Source organism: Mastomys coucha, unplaced genomic scaffold (genome assembly GCF_008632895.1).
Source record: "Mastomys coucha isolate ucsf_1 unplaced genomic scaffold, UCSF_Mcou_1 pScaffold17, whole genome shotgun sequence".
Classification (NCBI taxonomy): domain Eukaryota; kingdom Metazoa; phylum Chordata; class Mammalia; order Rodentia; family Muridae; genus Mastomys; species Mastomys coucha.
The window spans coordinates 25,009,731-25,025,627 of record NW_022196899.1 but is presented as its reverse complement, the minus strand read 5'-3'; the positions used below and the strand labels follow the sequence as shown (position 1 = coordinate 25,025,627).

At 34.9% G+C, this 15,897-nt stretch overlaps 1 protein-coding gene across 2 annotated transcripts; it reads right to left on the bottom strand.

Annotated features, from left to right (window-relative positions):
* Window positions 1–896: 896 nt before the first annotated feature.
* LOC116094780 (rho GTPase-activating protein 20-like) lies at window positions 897–15,695 on the bottom strand. Of its 2 annotated transcripts, XM_031376260.1 has the most exons (9): window positions 15,581–15,695; window positions 13,476–13,612; window positions 12,219–12,472; window positions 11,183–11,319; window positions 9,666–9,824; window positions 7,123–7,232; window positions 5,771–5,957; window positions 1,821–2,025; window positions 897–1,135 (listed from the first exon to the last, which is right to left on the bottom strand). In XM_031376260.1, exons 3-9 carry the CDS (start codon window positions 12,457–12,459, stop codon window positions 1,104–1,106), a joined length of 1,071 nt encoding a protein of 356 aa, XP_031232120.1. In that variant the 5' UTR covers window positions 12,460–12,472; window positions 13,476–13,612; window positions 15,581–15,695; the 3' UTR covers window positions 897–1,103. The 2 variants fall into 2 exon arrangements, with proteins under 2 accessions (XP_031232120.1, XP_031232121.1); XM_031376261.1 differs by lacking the exon at window positions 12,219–12,472.
* Between the last annotated feature and the right edge of the window lie 202 nt (window positions 15,696–15,897).

Here is a 15,897-nt window from a genome sequence, read left to right as displayed (position 1 = left end):
TGGTTGAGTTAATTTTATATCCAGCTACTTTGCTGAAGTTGTTTATCAGGTTTAGGAGCTCTCTGGTGGAATTTTTGGGGACACTTAAGTATACTATCATATCATCTGCAAATAATGATAAATTGACTTCTTCCTTTCCAATTCGTATCCCTTTGATCTCCTTTTGTTCTCTAATTGCTCTGGCTAGGACTTCAAGTACAATATTGAATAGGTAGGGAGAAAGTGGGCAGCCCTGTCTAGTCCCTGATTTTGGTGTGATTGCTTCAAGTTTCTCTCCATTTAGTTTGATGTTGGCTACTGGTTTGCTGAATATTGCTTTTACTATGTTTAAGTATGGGCTTTGAATTCCTGATCTTTCCAAGCTTTTATTATGAAGGATATTGGATTTTGACAAATGATTTCTCAGCATCTAATGAGATGATCATATGTTTTTTTTCCCTTTGAGTTTGTTTATACAGTGAATTACATTGATAGATTTCTGTATATTAAACCATTAAAACTTCTGTTAATTATTGTTTCCAACTCCCATCTCCAGATGGAAGCTTCTGGTTTAGAGATGCTTGTGTTACAATACCCAGTTTTGTTTGTCATGTCACAAAGCCCGTATCTCAACTGCTTTAAACATCGAACCATCTTTTCAGGTGATTTTGTATATTCTTACAACTCTAATTTCATCATGTGCTATGATTAATTTTGACTGTTAGTGGAATATCATTTAGAAAAATCTGTGGTACTGGAGTCTAGGCACAGGTCTGTGAGCTTATTTACTATCATTAGATTTTGTCCATGCTTCGGTAACTGAGGTTAGAAAACTAACCCTATAACTGGGCTCTAGATGCAGACTCAGAAAATGCCATCTCCAGACTATGGAGAATCATGAACAAGGAACATTGGAGTATAAGCAAAAATATAATTTAATAACTTTTATTATAATGCCAAATTATACATAACATATGGCATAGAGTGATATAACTATTAGTTACTATATGTAACTAATAATATAGTAAATACTGAAGTAGTATCTTGTAATAATATCTTCTTCTATGATTAAGTGGGAACATTAAAATAGAATAACAAGAGTCTTCTTTGGTCATCCTCTACCACTAATATGTGGCAGTTGTTCCATTTTGCTCTGCTAAATGTAACAAAAAATGTCATTGTTAGACATTGTCAGATGATAGATTCTTACTTCAAATAAGAGTAGTATTTCAGTATATTTTCTTAATTCTATACAAAGAATTACTTGAGTTAACAATGTATTTAAATTTGAATGGTGCTAAATCAGGTATGTTTTAGCCACTTTATCCTTCTTCACTTATGTATTTTAGTGGATCCTGTGTAATTTAATATTTATACCACTGCTAAGCATTTGGTGAGATAATCTCTCATATAAAATTAAACAAACATTAGTGGTTTTGCACAAGGATAGCAAAGCTTGTTGACAGTGGCACAGGACTTAATCTTGCAGAATGTTTAATGCATTTTTAAATCTAATCATTATTTCTAAATGATCTTTTAAAAAATAATTTGATATTTAAGATATCCTATATGACTTAAGGATCATGGGAACAAAGGGGAAAAATATAGCAGGCAATATTGTGGGATTCTTGCAGTGGCTAAATAAAGAGTCCATATGTCATACATATCTGTATGTATATGAAAGTATATATGTGTATAGATATGCTTGTATTATGTATAGATGCATTCGTTTTTGTATAAGTGTTGTTATAAAGATTTTCCCATGCTGCTCTAATGTTATTTACAAATTTTTGAAATCAGGGAATGGCATCATCCTTCCATTCATTTGATGACTGTCTTACCTGTAGGACCTTCTTCCTGCAGAGCAACAGATGCAATCTTTAATGTTTTTTTATCACAGGTTTTCCCACTGTGGCCATTTTTGGTCTTTTTAGTAACAGGTGATTTACCAGCAGTATCAGACTTCATTTGAATATCTTTTAAACATACATCATCATCTCCAAAGATGTCTACACAGTTGTCAATCATGATACCCATAATAGACACCTGTAACAACACAAGGCAAAAATCATGAACCTCTGTCATTTCACACAGTTTCCACAATTGAAATAAAAAAATTAAATCCAAAACTATGAGGAAAATAACAGTTGCCACTACCGAATAGGAACCCATGAAATGAAGTCTGTCTGAAATGAAAACTATAAGTTCTTTGCATCTTACTAAAACTTGTTAAAATTTCATATATATTGCAAAGAATAGAGGAACTCCTAAAGCAAAGCAACATTTTAGAACCGATATGCTGCCAATAACTGTGAGTGAATTGAATTAATGACTGTAAAGGTATCTTGACTGTACTTTGTTGATTTTTTTTGAGGTATTGGGGTTGGGTTTCTTTGTGATAATTTGAATGGGATGACCCTCAAACCCAGGCATCACTATACTTGATACCCTTTTTGTGACATGTTTTGGGTGGCTAAAGTGGCTTGACCTTCCTGTAGGAAGTATGCCATTGGCTATAATTTAGGGTTACAAAAGTTAGGTGCAATTTTCCATGTACTCTCTCTGCTTAATGTTTGCTGTCTAGGACGATAGCCCTCAGGTCTCTGCTTCCCATTTAATTGTCCTTCCTTTGTACAACCATGCTCCTCTGTCATGACTTTGAAGCACTGTAATCCCTCTACATCTATAAGTCTAAAATAAACACTTATTTCTATTAGTTGCCTTGGTTATGGTGTTTTCTTTTTTTAATTTTTATTTGTTTCCTTCGCCTATGACTTTTTTTTAAAAGATTCATTTATTTATTAATTGTGTGTATGGGCACATTTATATGTTGGAGCCCCAGAAACCAGTCTAGTGTGTCTGATCCTCTGGAATTGGAGTGACTATCTGCCCCACACTGGTACTGGTAAACAAACTTTAGTTCTTTGAAAGTCCACCAAGTACTTTTAAACCGGCAAGCCATTTTTAATCCCCATGATGCCAATGATAATTTTTTTTTCTTATTAGATATTTTCTTTATTTACATGTAAATTTCTCCATTCCTAGTTTCCCCTCCAAAAAACAAACAAACAAAAACAACAAAACAAACCCCTGTTGACTCCCCCCCCATGCCTGCCACCCCACCCTCTCCCACTTATTGGCCCTGGCATTCCCCTACACTGGGGCACAGAACTTTCACAGGGCTGAGCTCTTCTCCTCCTATTGATGACCAAATTGTAATCCTCTACTATACACATGCTGCCAGAACAATCAGACCCCTCCATGTGCAGTCCTTGGTTGGTGGTTGAGACTCTGGGAGCTCTGAGGGTACTAGTTAGTTCATAGTTGTTCATCCTAAGGGGCTGCAAACCCCTCATCTCCATTGGTCCTTTCTCTAACTCCTTCACTGGGGACCCTGTACTAAGATCAATAGATGTCTGTGAGCCTCTACATCTGTGATAGTCAGGTACTGTCAGAGCCTCTCAGGTGTTTTCTTAAGGCAATAGAAAGGTAACTAAAAGAAGAAGTTGGTGAGAAGAGGGAAACTTAATTGAGAAAATGCCTCCATCAGATTGACCTATTGTGTAGAGAAGTCTAAGATATATTGTCTTGATTAACCTTAGAAATTGCAGGGCCCAGTTCTCCAGGATGGTGCTATCATTGAGCTAGTAGTCAGACAAAGAAGATGAGTTTCAAAGCAGTAGGCAGAACTCCTACTCAGCTTCTGCTTAAGTTACTGCCCTTGATTTGGTTTGGACCCTGACATTTCTCAGTAGTAACTGGAAGTATATCATGAAGTGTAACCTGTCCTCCATATTTTGCTTTTCATCAGTGTTTTGTCACAGCAATAGTAGCAAATCAAAACACTTTCTAAATGGAACAACACTGATAAGTCCCCTTCCTCTTGAAATCGTGGCTTAGGTTAAACTAACTCTCCTCATCACATATGTCTCTTCCCAGGGTGCTCCGAAGTTTATTTTTGAGCACAGTTTATGTATTTCTGCACAGGATAGGGAAGAAATGAGTCCCGGAAAATCACATTCAGAGGATTGTCTTACTTATTATGCAGACTGAACAGGAGAGTTTTGTTTCTTTGTCTTCATGCCTGATTGTACAAAAGAATATATTTGAATAGAACTGTCTTTAAATGGAGAAACATTAATAGTTATTAAGAGTTAAAAATGTATCTTATTGCTACACTTGAACAGAACCTGCAGTTTGATATAGGCTTGGATTTTAGGTTGCCAGTAGCTTGGTAGTTGGAAACAAACAAACTAAAACAAGTATGTTATTATCCCAAGCCACTAAAGCTTTTCAAGCTGTTCTCTGGGCTATCCTCCTCCACTGGGAGTAGCATTACCATGACTTCCTTCCTGTGTACCTTATCCCTGGAAACTACTAGTGAAAATATGTCTTGATTTTTTTCATTTTTTGTTTTCCTTTATTGTCTTTTTTTCCTTTTCAAAATGTATGCTCTTCAATGATTCTCTGTGAATTTATCATCATGTAACACAGTAACACTCATTTTCAATCCTTCCATATCTGCCCTTTCTGCTCATAACTCCGTTCCCCAAATTAAAAATAAATAAATAAATAAGGCTTTTAAATTTAAATTAAAAATATAACTAAAATTTTAAAACATTTAAAAATTCACTGTGAGAACAACTTCACTTGCAAATGTACATTGAAATAAGTCACTGATCTGGTTCAAGGCCTCTGGATTTTGCTACACCATCAATACTGGAATCTCCCAGAGAGCCTCTCCTTCTATATACTGATGTCCTGCTGTTGCCTTTAGTCATGAACTCTCCACTTTGAGTTTGCAGAACCAGGCCCTTCACAAGCTTCAGCAACTGGATCTAGGCACCTAAATTTATGAAGCAGATGTGCAGCTTGATTATCATGTGTGTCCCCGAAAATTGGTGTGGGGTTGGCTCTCACTTTGTTGTTGAAAACTGGATTGCTTTCTTTTAGCTGGGGTGCTTTGTTTAGCTTCAGTGGTAGGAGATATACATATTACTGTTGTGAATTAATACATGAGAGTGAGTTGGTGTCCATGGAAGGTCTACACTTTTCTGGGGCAAAGGAGGGAAGAGGGGGTTGTGAAGATGGGACTTGTGAAGATGGTTGTGAGGGGAAAGCAATCAGGATATAAAGGAAATAAATAAATTAGTAAAAAGATACTAATGCATATAGGTTTATAATAAAATTAAGAGCTACAGAAAACCTGAAGAACACAAAACTGTACCTGAAATAAGGTAGTGCTAAAATAATGGAAAGTATACAAAATAACATACCCAATTATTTATCATTAGTCTTTATATAACATATTGTATATGTATGTAATTATATGCAACATACTTTTATATGACCAGAAATTAAGTTGAGGTGAATACTTAAAAATATAATCCCACCATTATGAAACACAACTATTAAGTGATCCAAAGTAGGGCTAAAAGGATAAATCCAAAGAGACAAACAAAACACTAGGTAATCAGGACTTTTTCAACTTCACTACAGTATTTTGAACTACAATTAAGCTTGCAGCATATTGTTGGCTAAAATATAATATTTAAAATCAATATCTAAAGAGAAAGGAAGAAAGATCAAAAGAAAGAAATGATTCACTTACTTCAAACTACATCAACAATCTCCCTTCCCAAACCTTCCTGAAATAGATCAATACATATTTCACTCCAGAAGAATCCAATCCTAGGTTTTCCTTTTACAGCAATGATGTTTCTGAGGTATTCTCAACTCATGGATCACAATGAGGAATTTGTAACCAAAGGCAAAAATCAGATCCCTTTACCTGTTTTGGGAAGTTAACCCCACAAATTGGACCACTGGATTTCTGATCCCACATCACACAAGAGGCTAAGCGGACAGATAAGCAGTTTGTGTCTAAATGATTCTTTGAAGATCTTTTAATTTTCAATAGTACACAAATAAGATATTTTAGCAACATGTAGTTTGGTTGGGGAATCTTCAGTAGAATTCTATACATAGAAAAAGGAGAATTTTACTGTTGATTATCTTACAGGTAATATTACTTACAAAACTCTAAATACATAAAAAATTGGAGTAAACGTTTTGTAGACCAGCTCATAGTATAATCAGAATTCAATAGAAATAAGAATATATAGCTAAAGTATTATGCAAAATATTTTCTGCAAATCACTTCTCTGTATAGAATCCCAGGAATGTTTTTTTTTTAAATAATGTTTTGAATTTCTGTGTGCTATATGTATGACTGGTATCCACAGAATCCAGATGCAGTTGTCAGGTTCCCTGGAATTAGAATGAATGAAGATTGTTGCAGGCCATGTGTGTTCTGTATATGGAGACAGTGTTGTTAAACAGTGAATCATCTTTCAAGCCACCATGGGGACACATTCAATGTCTAATGTAGTATGAAACCATGTAAAACTCTTGTGGTACTCTAGAACATAAGGAACAGAAAGCACACTAGTGACCCTACACAATGCAGTTATAAAAGCTTCTGCTATAGGTAAGGCAGAGATGCTGGGGTCCAGGCTAGCATTAGGGGTTCAAAGCTCCTCTGTTACATAATAAATCGTTCTATGGAGTATCGTACAGGAAAACAATTCAAAGAAGTCAAAGCTATTCCTGACCTAGACTTCTCTAGGTAGTTATAGTTGAGAAAAACAAATTCAGTAATAGCTTCATGTTCTAATCAATGACATATTTAGCATGTGAATATTCACAATACCATTTAATAATATTAGGATGCAAATATCCCACAGGTATTATACACACACACACATATACACATACATATACATATATAATATATATGACATATATGATATGTATAATATATATATTAAAATTGTCTCACACAGGAACTCAAGCAAATACTCTAGGCTGACCTACACACACCTGTGTTATGTAGCCTGTGTTTAAATAGTGACAGTTATAATGTAGAAGATTACCAAATGGTGGGATTTCACACATGGTACCACACACTTGCTTGAGAAATGCAACTGTTTATAATATGACTATACATGTCTAAATCAAAGAGAATTTCTTAGTATGGGACATTCTGCAAGTGGATAATCCTGTAAACAGAAGCCTATGTATCTTCAAAATTGCACTGCTTTTATCTTTCTGTGGTTGGCCAAGGGTTCCCCGTATCATTACCTTTTGATTGCTGAAATTTTTCGATGCAGAGAATTTTCATCAAGCACCCTAAGCCAATTTTCAAATAAATGTGAACAAAGCAAGCTCCCTTGTATATTTTGAATAAAATCCTTTTGCAAGAAAAAAAAAAAAGAATTGTAATGGTCAATGTACATTGGAGAATGTATTGGAGAAGTATTTTTGTTCAAAAATACCAGTTTAGATTCTCAACTTGTATGTTATAATATCTTTGGGGGGTGGGTCATATTTCAGATATCCTGCATATCAAATATTCCATACATTACACATTATAATTTATAACAGTAGCAAAACTACAGTTATGAAATAGCAGCAAAATGATGAAATTGTTAGGTATCACCACACCATGAGGAAATATATTAGTGTCATAGGATTTGGAAGGCAGAGAAACACTGGTTGAGACCCTACTACTGTAATAGATTCCCAAACTGTCATCTATCCAGAATCTTGGCTCAAAACTGGAACCTATAAGCAGGAGCTTGTATTTTCTTACCTAAGACTAGATTCAAAGAATCAACGTTCTGGTTGGTGTAGCAATGAAATTAACCCACTGCATTCAAATTGACTTTCTTGGCTTCTAGTTCACACTACTACCTCCAATCAGAGATCTGCATTCCACTTCCCAGCCTAAAGCTTTGTCTGCCTCGAAGAAGGCCAGCTCCTATGTGGGAAATCCAGACAGGAGCCTATCCTAAGTGCTCTGAGAGGGTTCACTCAACAGCTGACTAAAACAGGATACAGTGAACCATAGCCAATCATTGGATGGAGCTCAGGGACTCTTATGGAAGTGTTGGGGGAAGGATTCAAAGCCTTAATGGAGATGGGGACTCCATAGGCAGACCAACAGAGTCAAAAAATATGGACTATTGGGAGCTATCAAGGACTGACCAAAAAGCATACAGAAGCTGCATCATGACACACAACACATATGTAGCAAATGTGCAGCTCAGTCTCCATGTGGATCCCACAACATGTGGAGCAGGGTCTATTTCTAAAGCTGTTGACTCTCTGTGGAATCCCTTTACCAATTGGCCTCAGTAGGAGAAGATGTGCTAACCCTGAAGAAAGTTGATGTGCCAGAGTGCGAGGATAACCCAGGGGGTTCTAACCCACTCAGAGGAGAAGGGAAGAGACTATGTGAAGTTTGAAAAGGTAGGGGACAGTATTCAAGATGTAAAATGAATGAATGAATGAATTAGTAAATAGGGTGTAATATAATAATAGTAATAATAATAATAAAGAGTAACTATTAAAAAATAAGAAACAAAAAACAAAGTGCTCTTTCTGGAAATAGGCAACCATCAAAAAATGACACCCCCAGTAAATACCTCATTCTGAATGTATAAGTTGGTGAATCTGTACTTTCAGTTCACAGAGAGTAAAATTATAATATACATGTATACCTCTGTGTACAGGCCCCTCTGGATTAGTATTGAATTTTCTTACTTGAGCACCCTGTTTTACATGTGAGAAGGTCTCACAGTTTCATATTCAGTCCTTAAAATGTGTTAATATTCAACTATTTAAATTAATTGTAAGCATCAGCTTATTTGATGGAGAGAAATGTCACCTTGTTAACAAAACACCACAATTGACATTCTTCTTGTACCAAGGGTAGTAAGTCAGAAAAATGGAAGAATCCCAGGTGTTGTTGTACCTGTAAATTGCTCTGAATGCACGTGGGTCCCTTTAGTCACTGATCTTTACTTTCCTGCCCATGATGTGGTCCTAGGTTTCTGGCAAGACACACTTGGCAAGCTCAAGGGCCAAGGAGGTACCTTTGCCTAATGTTATTAAGCATGCCTACTCTCAGAGCATTATCTTTTCTGTTGATGTCTGGGGCCATTGCTCTAAAGTTTACTGAGAGGCAAACTCAGATCAGGGCCCAAACAAAAATAATGATATTTGCTCTAGAGTCACTGCTGCTCACTGGCAAGTTAAACATGGTACACAATTTAAAATTAGTTTAGGCTAATTCTTGATTATTTGACATGGGATTAAGATGACAATAGGTGGTCCAAGTGAAAGTGCTACTTTATTTTTTGATAGAGAAGGGAAGCAATTTCATGTATCTACTGGACAGAGGGAAACATTCAACTCTGATTGCTGATTGTAGGTCAGTGGTGGTCTGGTCATTTGAACTGTTATTTATGAAGGATAATTTTTGTATTTTTAAGTATGACTTAAGAGATATATTTTGTAAAACATACTTTTAACACTATTATTACTTGTTCTGCTACTACTTCACATGGTATAGTCAGAAGTGAAATCAGTGGAAACATTTGTAATGTCAAACTTAATCCCATTTGATATATGAGTAAGTTAACTTTCAACAGAAGGTGTTCACCTCTATCTTTGTGATGAATCTTTGAGCTCGTCAGTCTTTTACTTACTAAGCCTTTTATCCAGAGGTCATATGTACATAGTTCAAGGAAACTATCCTTATCTGGTACTCTCAAGGACAGAAAGGACATATGCATTTCTAGAGTGATGTTGATTGTTTGTGATGCAAAAATCTTCCTTACCCGTAAAACTGAAGCTACAATGAGAACAGATTCTTTATTCCAGTTAATCTGTTGTTCATCGTTAATTCTATCCTTCAGGGACCAGTGTCTTTTTTCCAATAGTAATGTAAATATGTGATCTGTATATTCTCCCTTTTCTGCAATGATTGACAACATATCCTATGTGGGATAAAAACAAGCTTCTATTATTATAGATCCACACATCTGAAATAAAAATATGTCTTTTCTTGTAAATCAGAGACATGACAATTATGGGTACAAAGTTATAATTGAGTAATGAAGAAGACATTGAACTTTGTTTTCTTTAGCTTTCAAATATATTTATTCCCTAATCTATTTTCCCAATTTGAAACATCAAGGTTTTGTTGGAATCAGATAATCCTCAGCACTGAATCACACTTCTCTTGCCCAAAGCATTTTGGTGAATACTTTTCTCATACTTTTACTTTTCTACTATGAATATCTTTCTTGAGTGTGCCATTCTAAGTTACTATTGAGATATAACTTTATTATTATTATTATTATTTTCAGAGTTCAAATCACTAATTTACTTCCTGTCTGTCGTGGCCTCTATTATGAATCCTAACATTTGTGTTTTTAAGAAAGCCTTTTCTAGTACACTTTTGAGACTTACTTTCTTTTTCTGTGACTTCTTATTTTCAACTATCTATGTCTAAAGATGCTGACACCTTTAAGAACCCAAGCAAATTTCAATTGTTCTTTCATAGTTTTAATCTATAAAAATGATGACCATACACAGTACTCCATATATTCTCTATTTTCAGTTGACTACATGATTACAATCACTGTTACCAGAAAATTCTTCTCTAAAATACCTAAGAAATATGCAGTAATGCACATGTTATCTAACATGATAAACTTGTTCACATACAGCATAAATTCCTGGCACAGGCATAGTGCTCGAATGGATGCTGGACAGTAAATGAATATTTCTAATGGAAGTTTAGTAACTTATTTAAAATGGATTAAGCCATATTAGGTGATATTTAAATACTATCCACTAGGATAAAAGGATATAAATATGTAGCAAAGAACAATGTATGTATATGGTTCATTGATAATGTAAAATAAAGGTCATTAGATATTTTTAATTATGAAAGATTGAGTAATCTCAGAGGTAATGATATTAAGGGAGAGTCCAGAGTAATCTGGAGTCATAAAGAAGCTGGAATAGTTGATGGTTGGGTAACCAGCAAGGCACTTCCATAGACCCATGTCCTCCAGAAGCAGGTTTGGGTCTCTGTTGAAATCAGTGCAATCATGGGAATACTGTTTCCTTTTTCTTTTTTCTTTTTCTTTTTCTTCTTTTTTCCTTTTTTAAATTTCTTTTAATTACATGACTTAACATTCTGTGTAACTTATTTCTATTTTTAAAGGATCTTTCCCTAAAGGATAGAATAGCTAAACATTCATCAGTGTGATTAAATAACATAGAACAAAGGTTCTCAGAAATTATGTGAAACAGAGCAACTGTAGAAACCCAAAAAGATACTCACAATTATTGGGGCAGGCAGCTTTCTGTCTTCACAAATACTTTCGAGAGGTCTTCCAAACAAATATTTAATTTCTGGTGGTGGACTTTGAGAAGGTACTGGTGGATTTGTACACATATTGCCTCCTTCTTTGTCTAAATCTAAGAAATATGGGAAATCATTGTTTTTGTAATTGAAATTACTTAGCTCTAGCATGCCTTTTTCATTTTATAGCATGCCTTATGCAATATCACAAACAGAAAATAAGTAATCAATATTATAACATTCATAATGATATTGCTTCATAAGGCACTGCATATCTAGTTGTATATGTCCCATATATCTAGTATAAACAGTTCTTGTGTTTGCCTTGAAAGCTATGTATATAGCTTTTAGAATCAAGCAATGATATAGTACCAAACTTTTTGTCCCCCTGTGTGACTTTCTGACTGAACAGCCATGGGCAACAGTAAATTACCAAGAGTATTTGCACTCTACAACACAACTTTCCTGGCTGCAATTCTATTATAGCCCTTGGTTTTCTCCACTGAACTGTGAGCTCAACTCTGAGATCATAGTGTCTATGTCAACCATATGGGTATATTATGCTATATTTTAAATTTTTCATATAAGACAAGCATGGTGGAACATGCCTTTATTCCTAGATCTCATAAAGCAGAGCCAAGAGGATCTCTGTGAATTTGAGGTCAGCCTGATATACAAAGCAAGTTCCATAACAGCCAGAGCTGTTGCATACATAAAACCCAATTTGCTATTGAGTTGCTATTCTATTTATTTTAAGAATCTATGTTAAGGCTCAATATATCAATGTAAGTGACATTTCTTCACATATCCTTAATTAATTACCTAATTGCACTTCTAGGATTTATGTCTTACATAAACTCAGGACCAGTGGAAAGAGGTATCAAAATTTGAAGGCAAATTCTAAGGATAATAGCTATAATGCACAAGTAAAGTTTCCCTTCACATGATACAGTAGATTCTTCATTGCCATTTGTCATAATTCATAGTTTTATAGTAGTAGAACATCTATACACACCGATATTGCTGTCGTAGAGATGAGGAGCAGCTGAACTTCTTGGCAGTCCAGAATGGCCAGGGGTGCATGTACTCCCACTGGGGCAGCTGCTGAGTCCATGTTCTGTTTCCTTTATATCCCCTATGTTAGATGGAAAACTCTGGGAACATAAGGCCTTTGGTCCTTGTGGAGGATTCAGTGGTGCTTCATAGAAAACTGAAACCACATCCTTTCTAAATATTTCTACAAGGTTTTCCATCATAAATTTTACTAATCTGTGACAAAATGGGGCAAACACACAGGGTCTCTGTCATTTTGCATGGTTGCAAATCACATTTTACTTATGAGTCTTGGAGAATAAGAATAAATTGTTTGAAATTATGAGAAAAAGTTAGTTAGCTATTATAAAATGTAGGGACAGGCTTTTTTTTTTTTAGAATTCTACAAGATGATTGTGAGATCAGATTTTCAAGTGTGATTATCACTGTGCAATAATATATGAGAGAATGATTTCCAGTTTTTGCATTGTGACGGTCAGTATGTGACACATTGCCACTTGAGTAACTCTGATTGCCTTTGACACATTCATGGCTGTGCATATTTGTAGGATTTTTGATTCAATCACCTTTATTAGTCTATCAATGTTACATTTCAGACATAATGTCTAGTCATCTTCTCAAAGTGCTCTATCTTTATTACATCATGTTAATAGTAAATAGCCAAGTGTGATGGCTATATCTTACCTTAGCTTTTTAATATTCCCTGAAAAACTAGAAAGCCAATCATTTTACACACATGTAAGAGTAGTGTTCCAAAATAATTAGGAAGCAGTTACAATTTTAAACAAGGGAGGAAACAATATTCATTTTGGTCTTTTTGTGTTTGTATTCTGGTAAATTATATTTTGAATTAACAGCAACAATGATATTAAAAATGCTCTGCTTTTTAAATTTTTAAACTTCAATACAGTACAAATTGTAAGAAAATTGTATTGTATAGTCTTTTGGGAGGCAATCAGCCATCATTTGTGTGGCTGAACCTCCTTATCGATAACCAGGTCCAATTGGGTATATCCCTGACCAAAAGGAGGATGAATATGAGCATGACCCCACTGGAAGGAGGGGTCATGGTACTTGCAGGAGATGGAGTAAAACCTGGTCTTGGTTGGTAAGCACCAGGTTGGCTTGGAGCCATTCCAGGCTGAGAGCCAGGGGGAACAGTATAATTAGCAGACTGAAATGTTTGGGTAGTATAAGTTTGTGGAGGGTAAGTTCTCACCTGGTACTGCTGTGGTGGTTGAGCAGGCAGTTGTTGTGTCTGGCCAGAGAAGGCAGGAGCTGGTGTCTGGGAAGTTGGTTGTTGGCCTAACATAAATAGCTTCTCAAGACATTGGTGAATTAAGTTACTTCAATGATCTGGACAAATCAAGACAAAACACTTCCTGATACTATTAGTCAATCATGAGAATCAAATTTGTTATTAAAAAATACCTTTACAGTGAGATATGGAATGGTGAACTTTCAATGGATGAGAAATTTTCTTCCTGTTTTGGGCTGTGAATACCAAACTGCCTACAGCAGTTAGTAGACTAACTACTGAAGTCTGAGGATTCTGTAGTAGTCAAGCTGACAGACCATTATGATTCAATCGTAGAGGTTCCATGACCTAACTGACAAACTGTCACATGCATTTCATTTCCTTGTACTCTTTGGCTTTAAAACATTAGATACATAGATATGATAGAAACATAGGTAGATAATAGAAACATAGATACATACATACAAACATACATATATACATAGATATATAGATACATACATAGATACATAGAGATAAATAGATATACATAGAGAGATATAGAAAGATGAATGGGCAGATTGATGGGTAGATGATAGATATCTACATTTTGAAGGGATACTTTGCAAAATACTGTGTATATTCATCCCCAAAGATTCTCACTACCTAATTCTTTTAACCTATCAAAGGTCAACAAAAAATTCAGATATCATTAACACTGTGACCCTTAATATCTAACAGAGACAAAGATTACGAGACACATTAAAGATAAATATGATTAAGTGACATAAAGTTAGAATACTTCCTACACAGGAAGGTCAGACAACATTGGGACTACAGTAGATGATACATGCTTTTGAGTATATGATAACATATTTGTTGTAAAACCTAGAGACACAAAGGACTGAGAATGAAACAACCTAGGAGATTATAAAATTATTTAAGTTTCCAAAATTATAATGCTTATGGCTTTAAAATGATTGAATTCAGGTGATAGTAATAAATTATGCCTTTTGGAAACTGTATTATCATTATGTTTAATTACACAGTACTAAGATAGCAAAACTCTACCAAACAATAAAATTTTTCATGGAGATTGTCTGCTGTCTAATTCTGACTACAAATGAATCTCTTGTAGTACAGTAAATAAAAGCAACACAGAATAAAAATCTATGTTCTGGAATGCCCTCTTCTTTATGGAGGCAAAGTTTCTCCTCCTGCCATAGGCATCTCCTATTTTCTACTCCTATATTCTCCTTTCTGTACCAGACAGTCTTGGTCATACCAAGTCTGTTTCTTTTTCTCTCTGCTTTGAATACTTCCAGATGCCTCTGAACATTTTTCTCTCCATAACATTTTTTTACCTGTAAAAATTGAGTGGCTTCTCTTTTTGTGGTTTCTTTACTGTGCCCTACTCATCAGATTTGAATACTTAAATTATATATTTATTTAAGTGAATATCACTGTGCCCAAAACATGTTACATCTATCAAAGAATACATACAAAGACAACAACTCTTACTTAGAAAGACTTTAAGATTTCTTAGAATCAAAGAGTCAAAGAGAAACAGCAATCAATGGTTGTTATCACACACATCAAACAATAATGTAAACATACTTTCAAATATAGTACCAATGTAATTTCATGGATAAAGAAAATAAGAAAGAAATGAGCATGTTTGGAAAGTCATTCCTTCATAATCCAAATAAATGTTAAAATACTGAGAAATGTTATAAAGAACAAAATATATCTTGGAAAAATATATATTTGAAACAATAACAATTTGCTAAAAACCAGAGTTCATAGAGTTTAGGTTGAAGTCTGACAAGTTTACAGAAGAATTTTGTGTTTGTAGTAGGTAGACAATTGTAGAAAACATTCTCTTGGAAGCTCAAAGTATACCTGTCCTTACATGACAACTTTTGTTTCTTTAGGGGATTGGTACTGAACATTGCTAACATGAGTAACATTTCATGAACCCACTGCTAAGTTAAAAGTTAGTTCATGTGATCTGGAGGATTCAAGACAACACACTTCTTGATTCAATTAGATTATCATAAGAATCAAATTGGTTATTAAAAACATACCTTTACATGAAACCTGGAATGGAGAACATATTAGTGGACATAAAATTGTCTCTTTATTTGCTAGGACTAAAAACCAAACTGGTGACTGCGTTGGTAGACCGACCACTGACATCTGAGGATTCTGTAGTAAGCATGGTAACAGGCCACTGTGATGTCAGTATTCTAATGCTCATGTCATATTTGACAAAGTGACACATGCATTTCATTTCCTTCTACTTTTTGGCTTTAAAAAATTACTTTTAACAATTGTTGAATCACAATTTTTTAACCACAGAAAGGGAGAGAGAGAGAAAGAGAGAGAGAGAGAGAGAGAGAGA

Coding starts and splice junctions, on each gene's coding strand:
- LOC116094780 (XM_031376260.1), bottom strand. CDS start 12,459: ATGATGGAAAACCTTGTAGAAATATTTAGAAAGGATGTGGTTTCAGTT. Junction 11,320..12,218: donor TCTCTACGACAGCAATATCG/GTGTGTATAGAT, acceptor CATATTTCTTAG/ATTTAGACAAAGAAGGAGGC. Junction 9,825..11,182: donor AGCTGCCTGCCCCAATAATT/GTGAGTATCTTT, acceptor TATCCCACATAG/GATATGTTGTCAATCATTGC.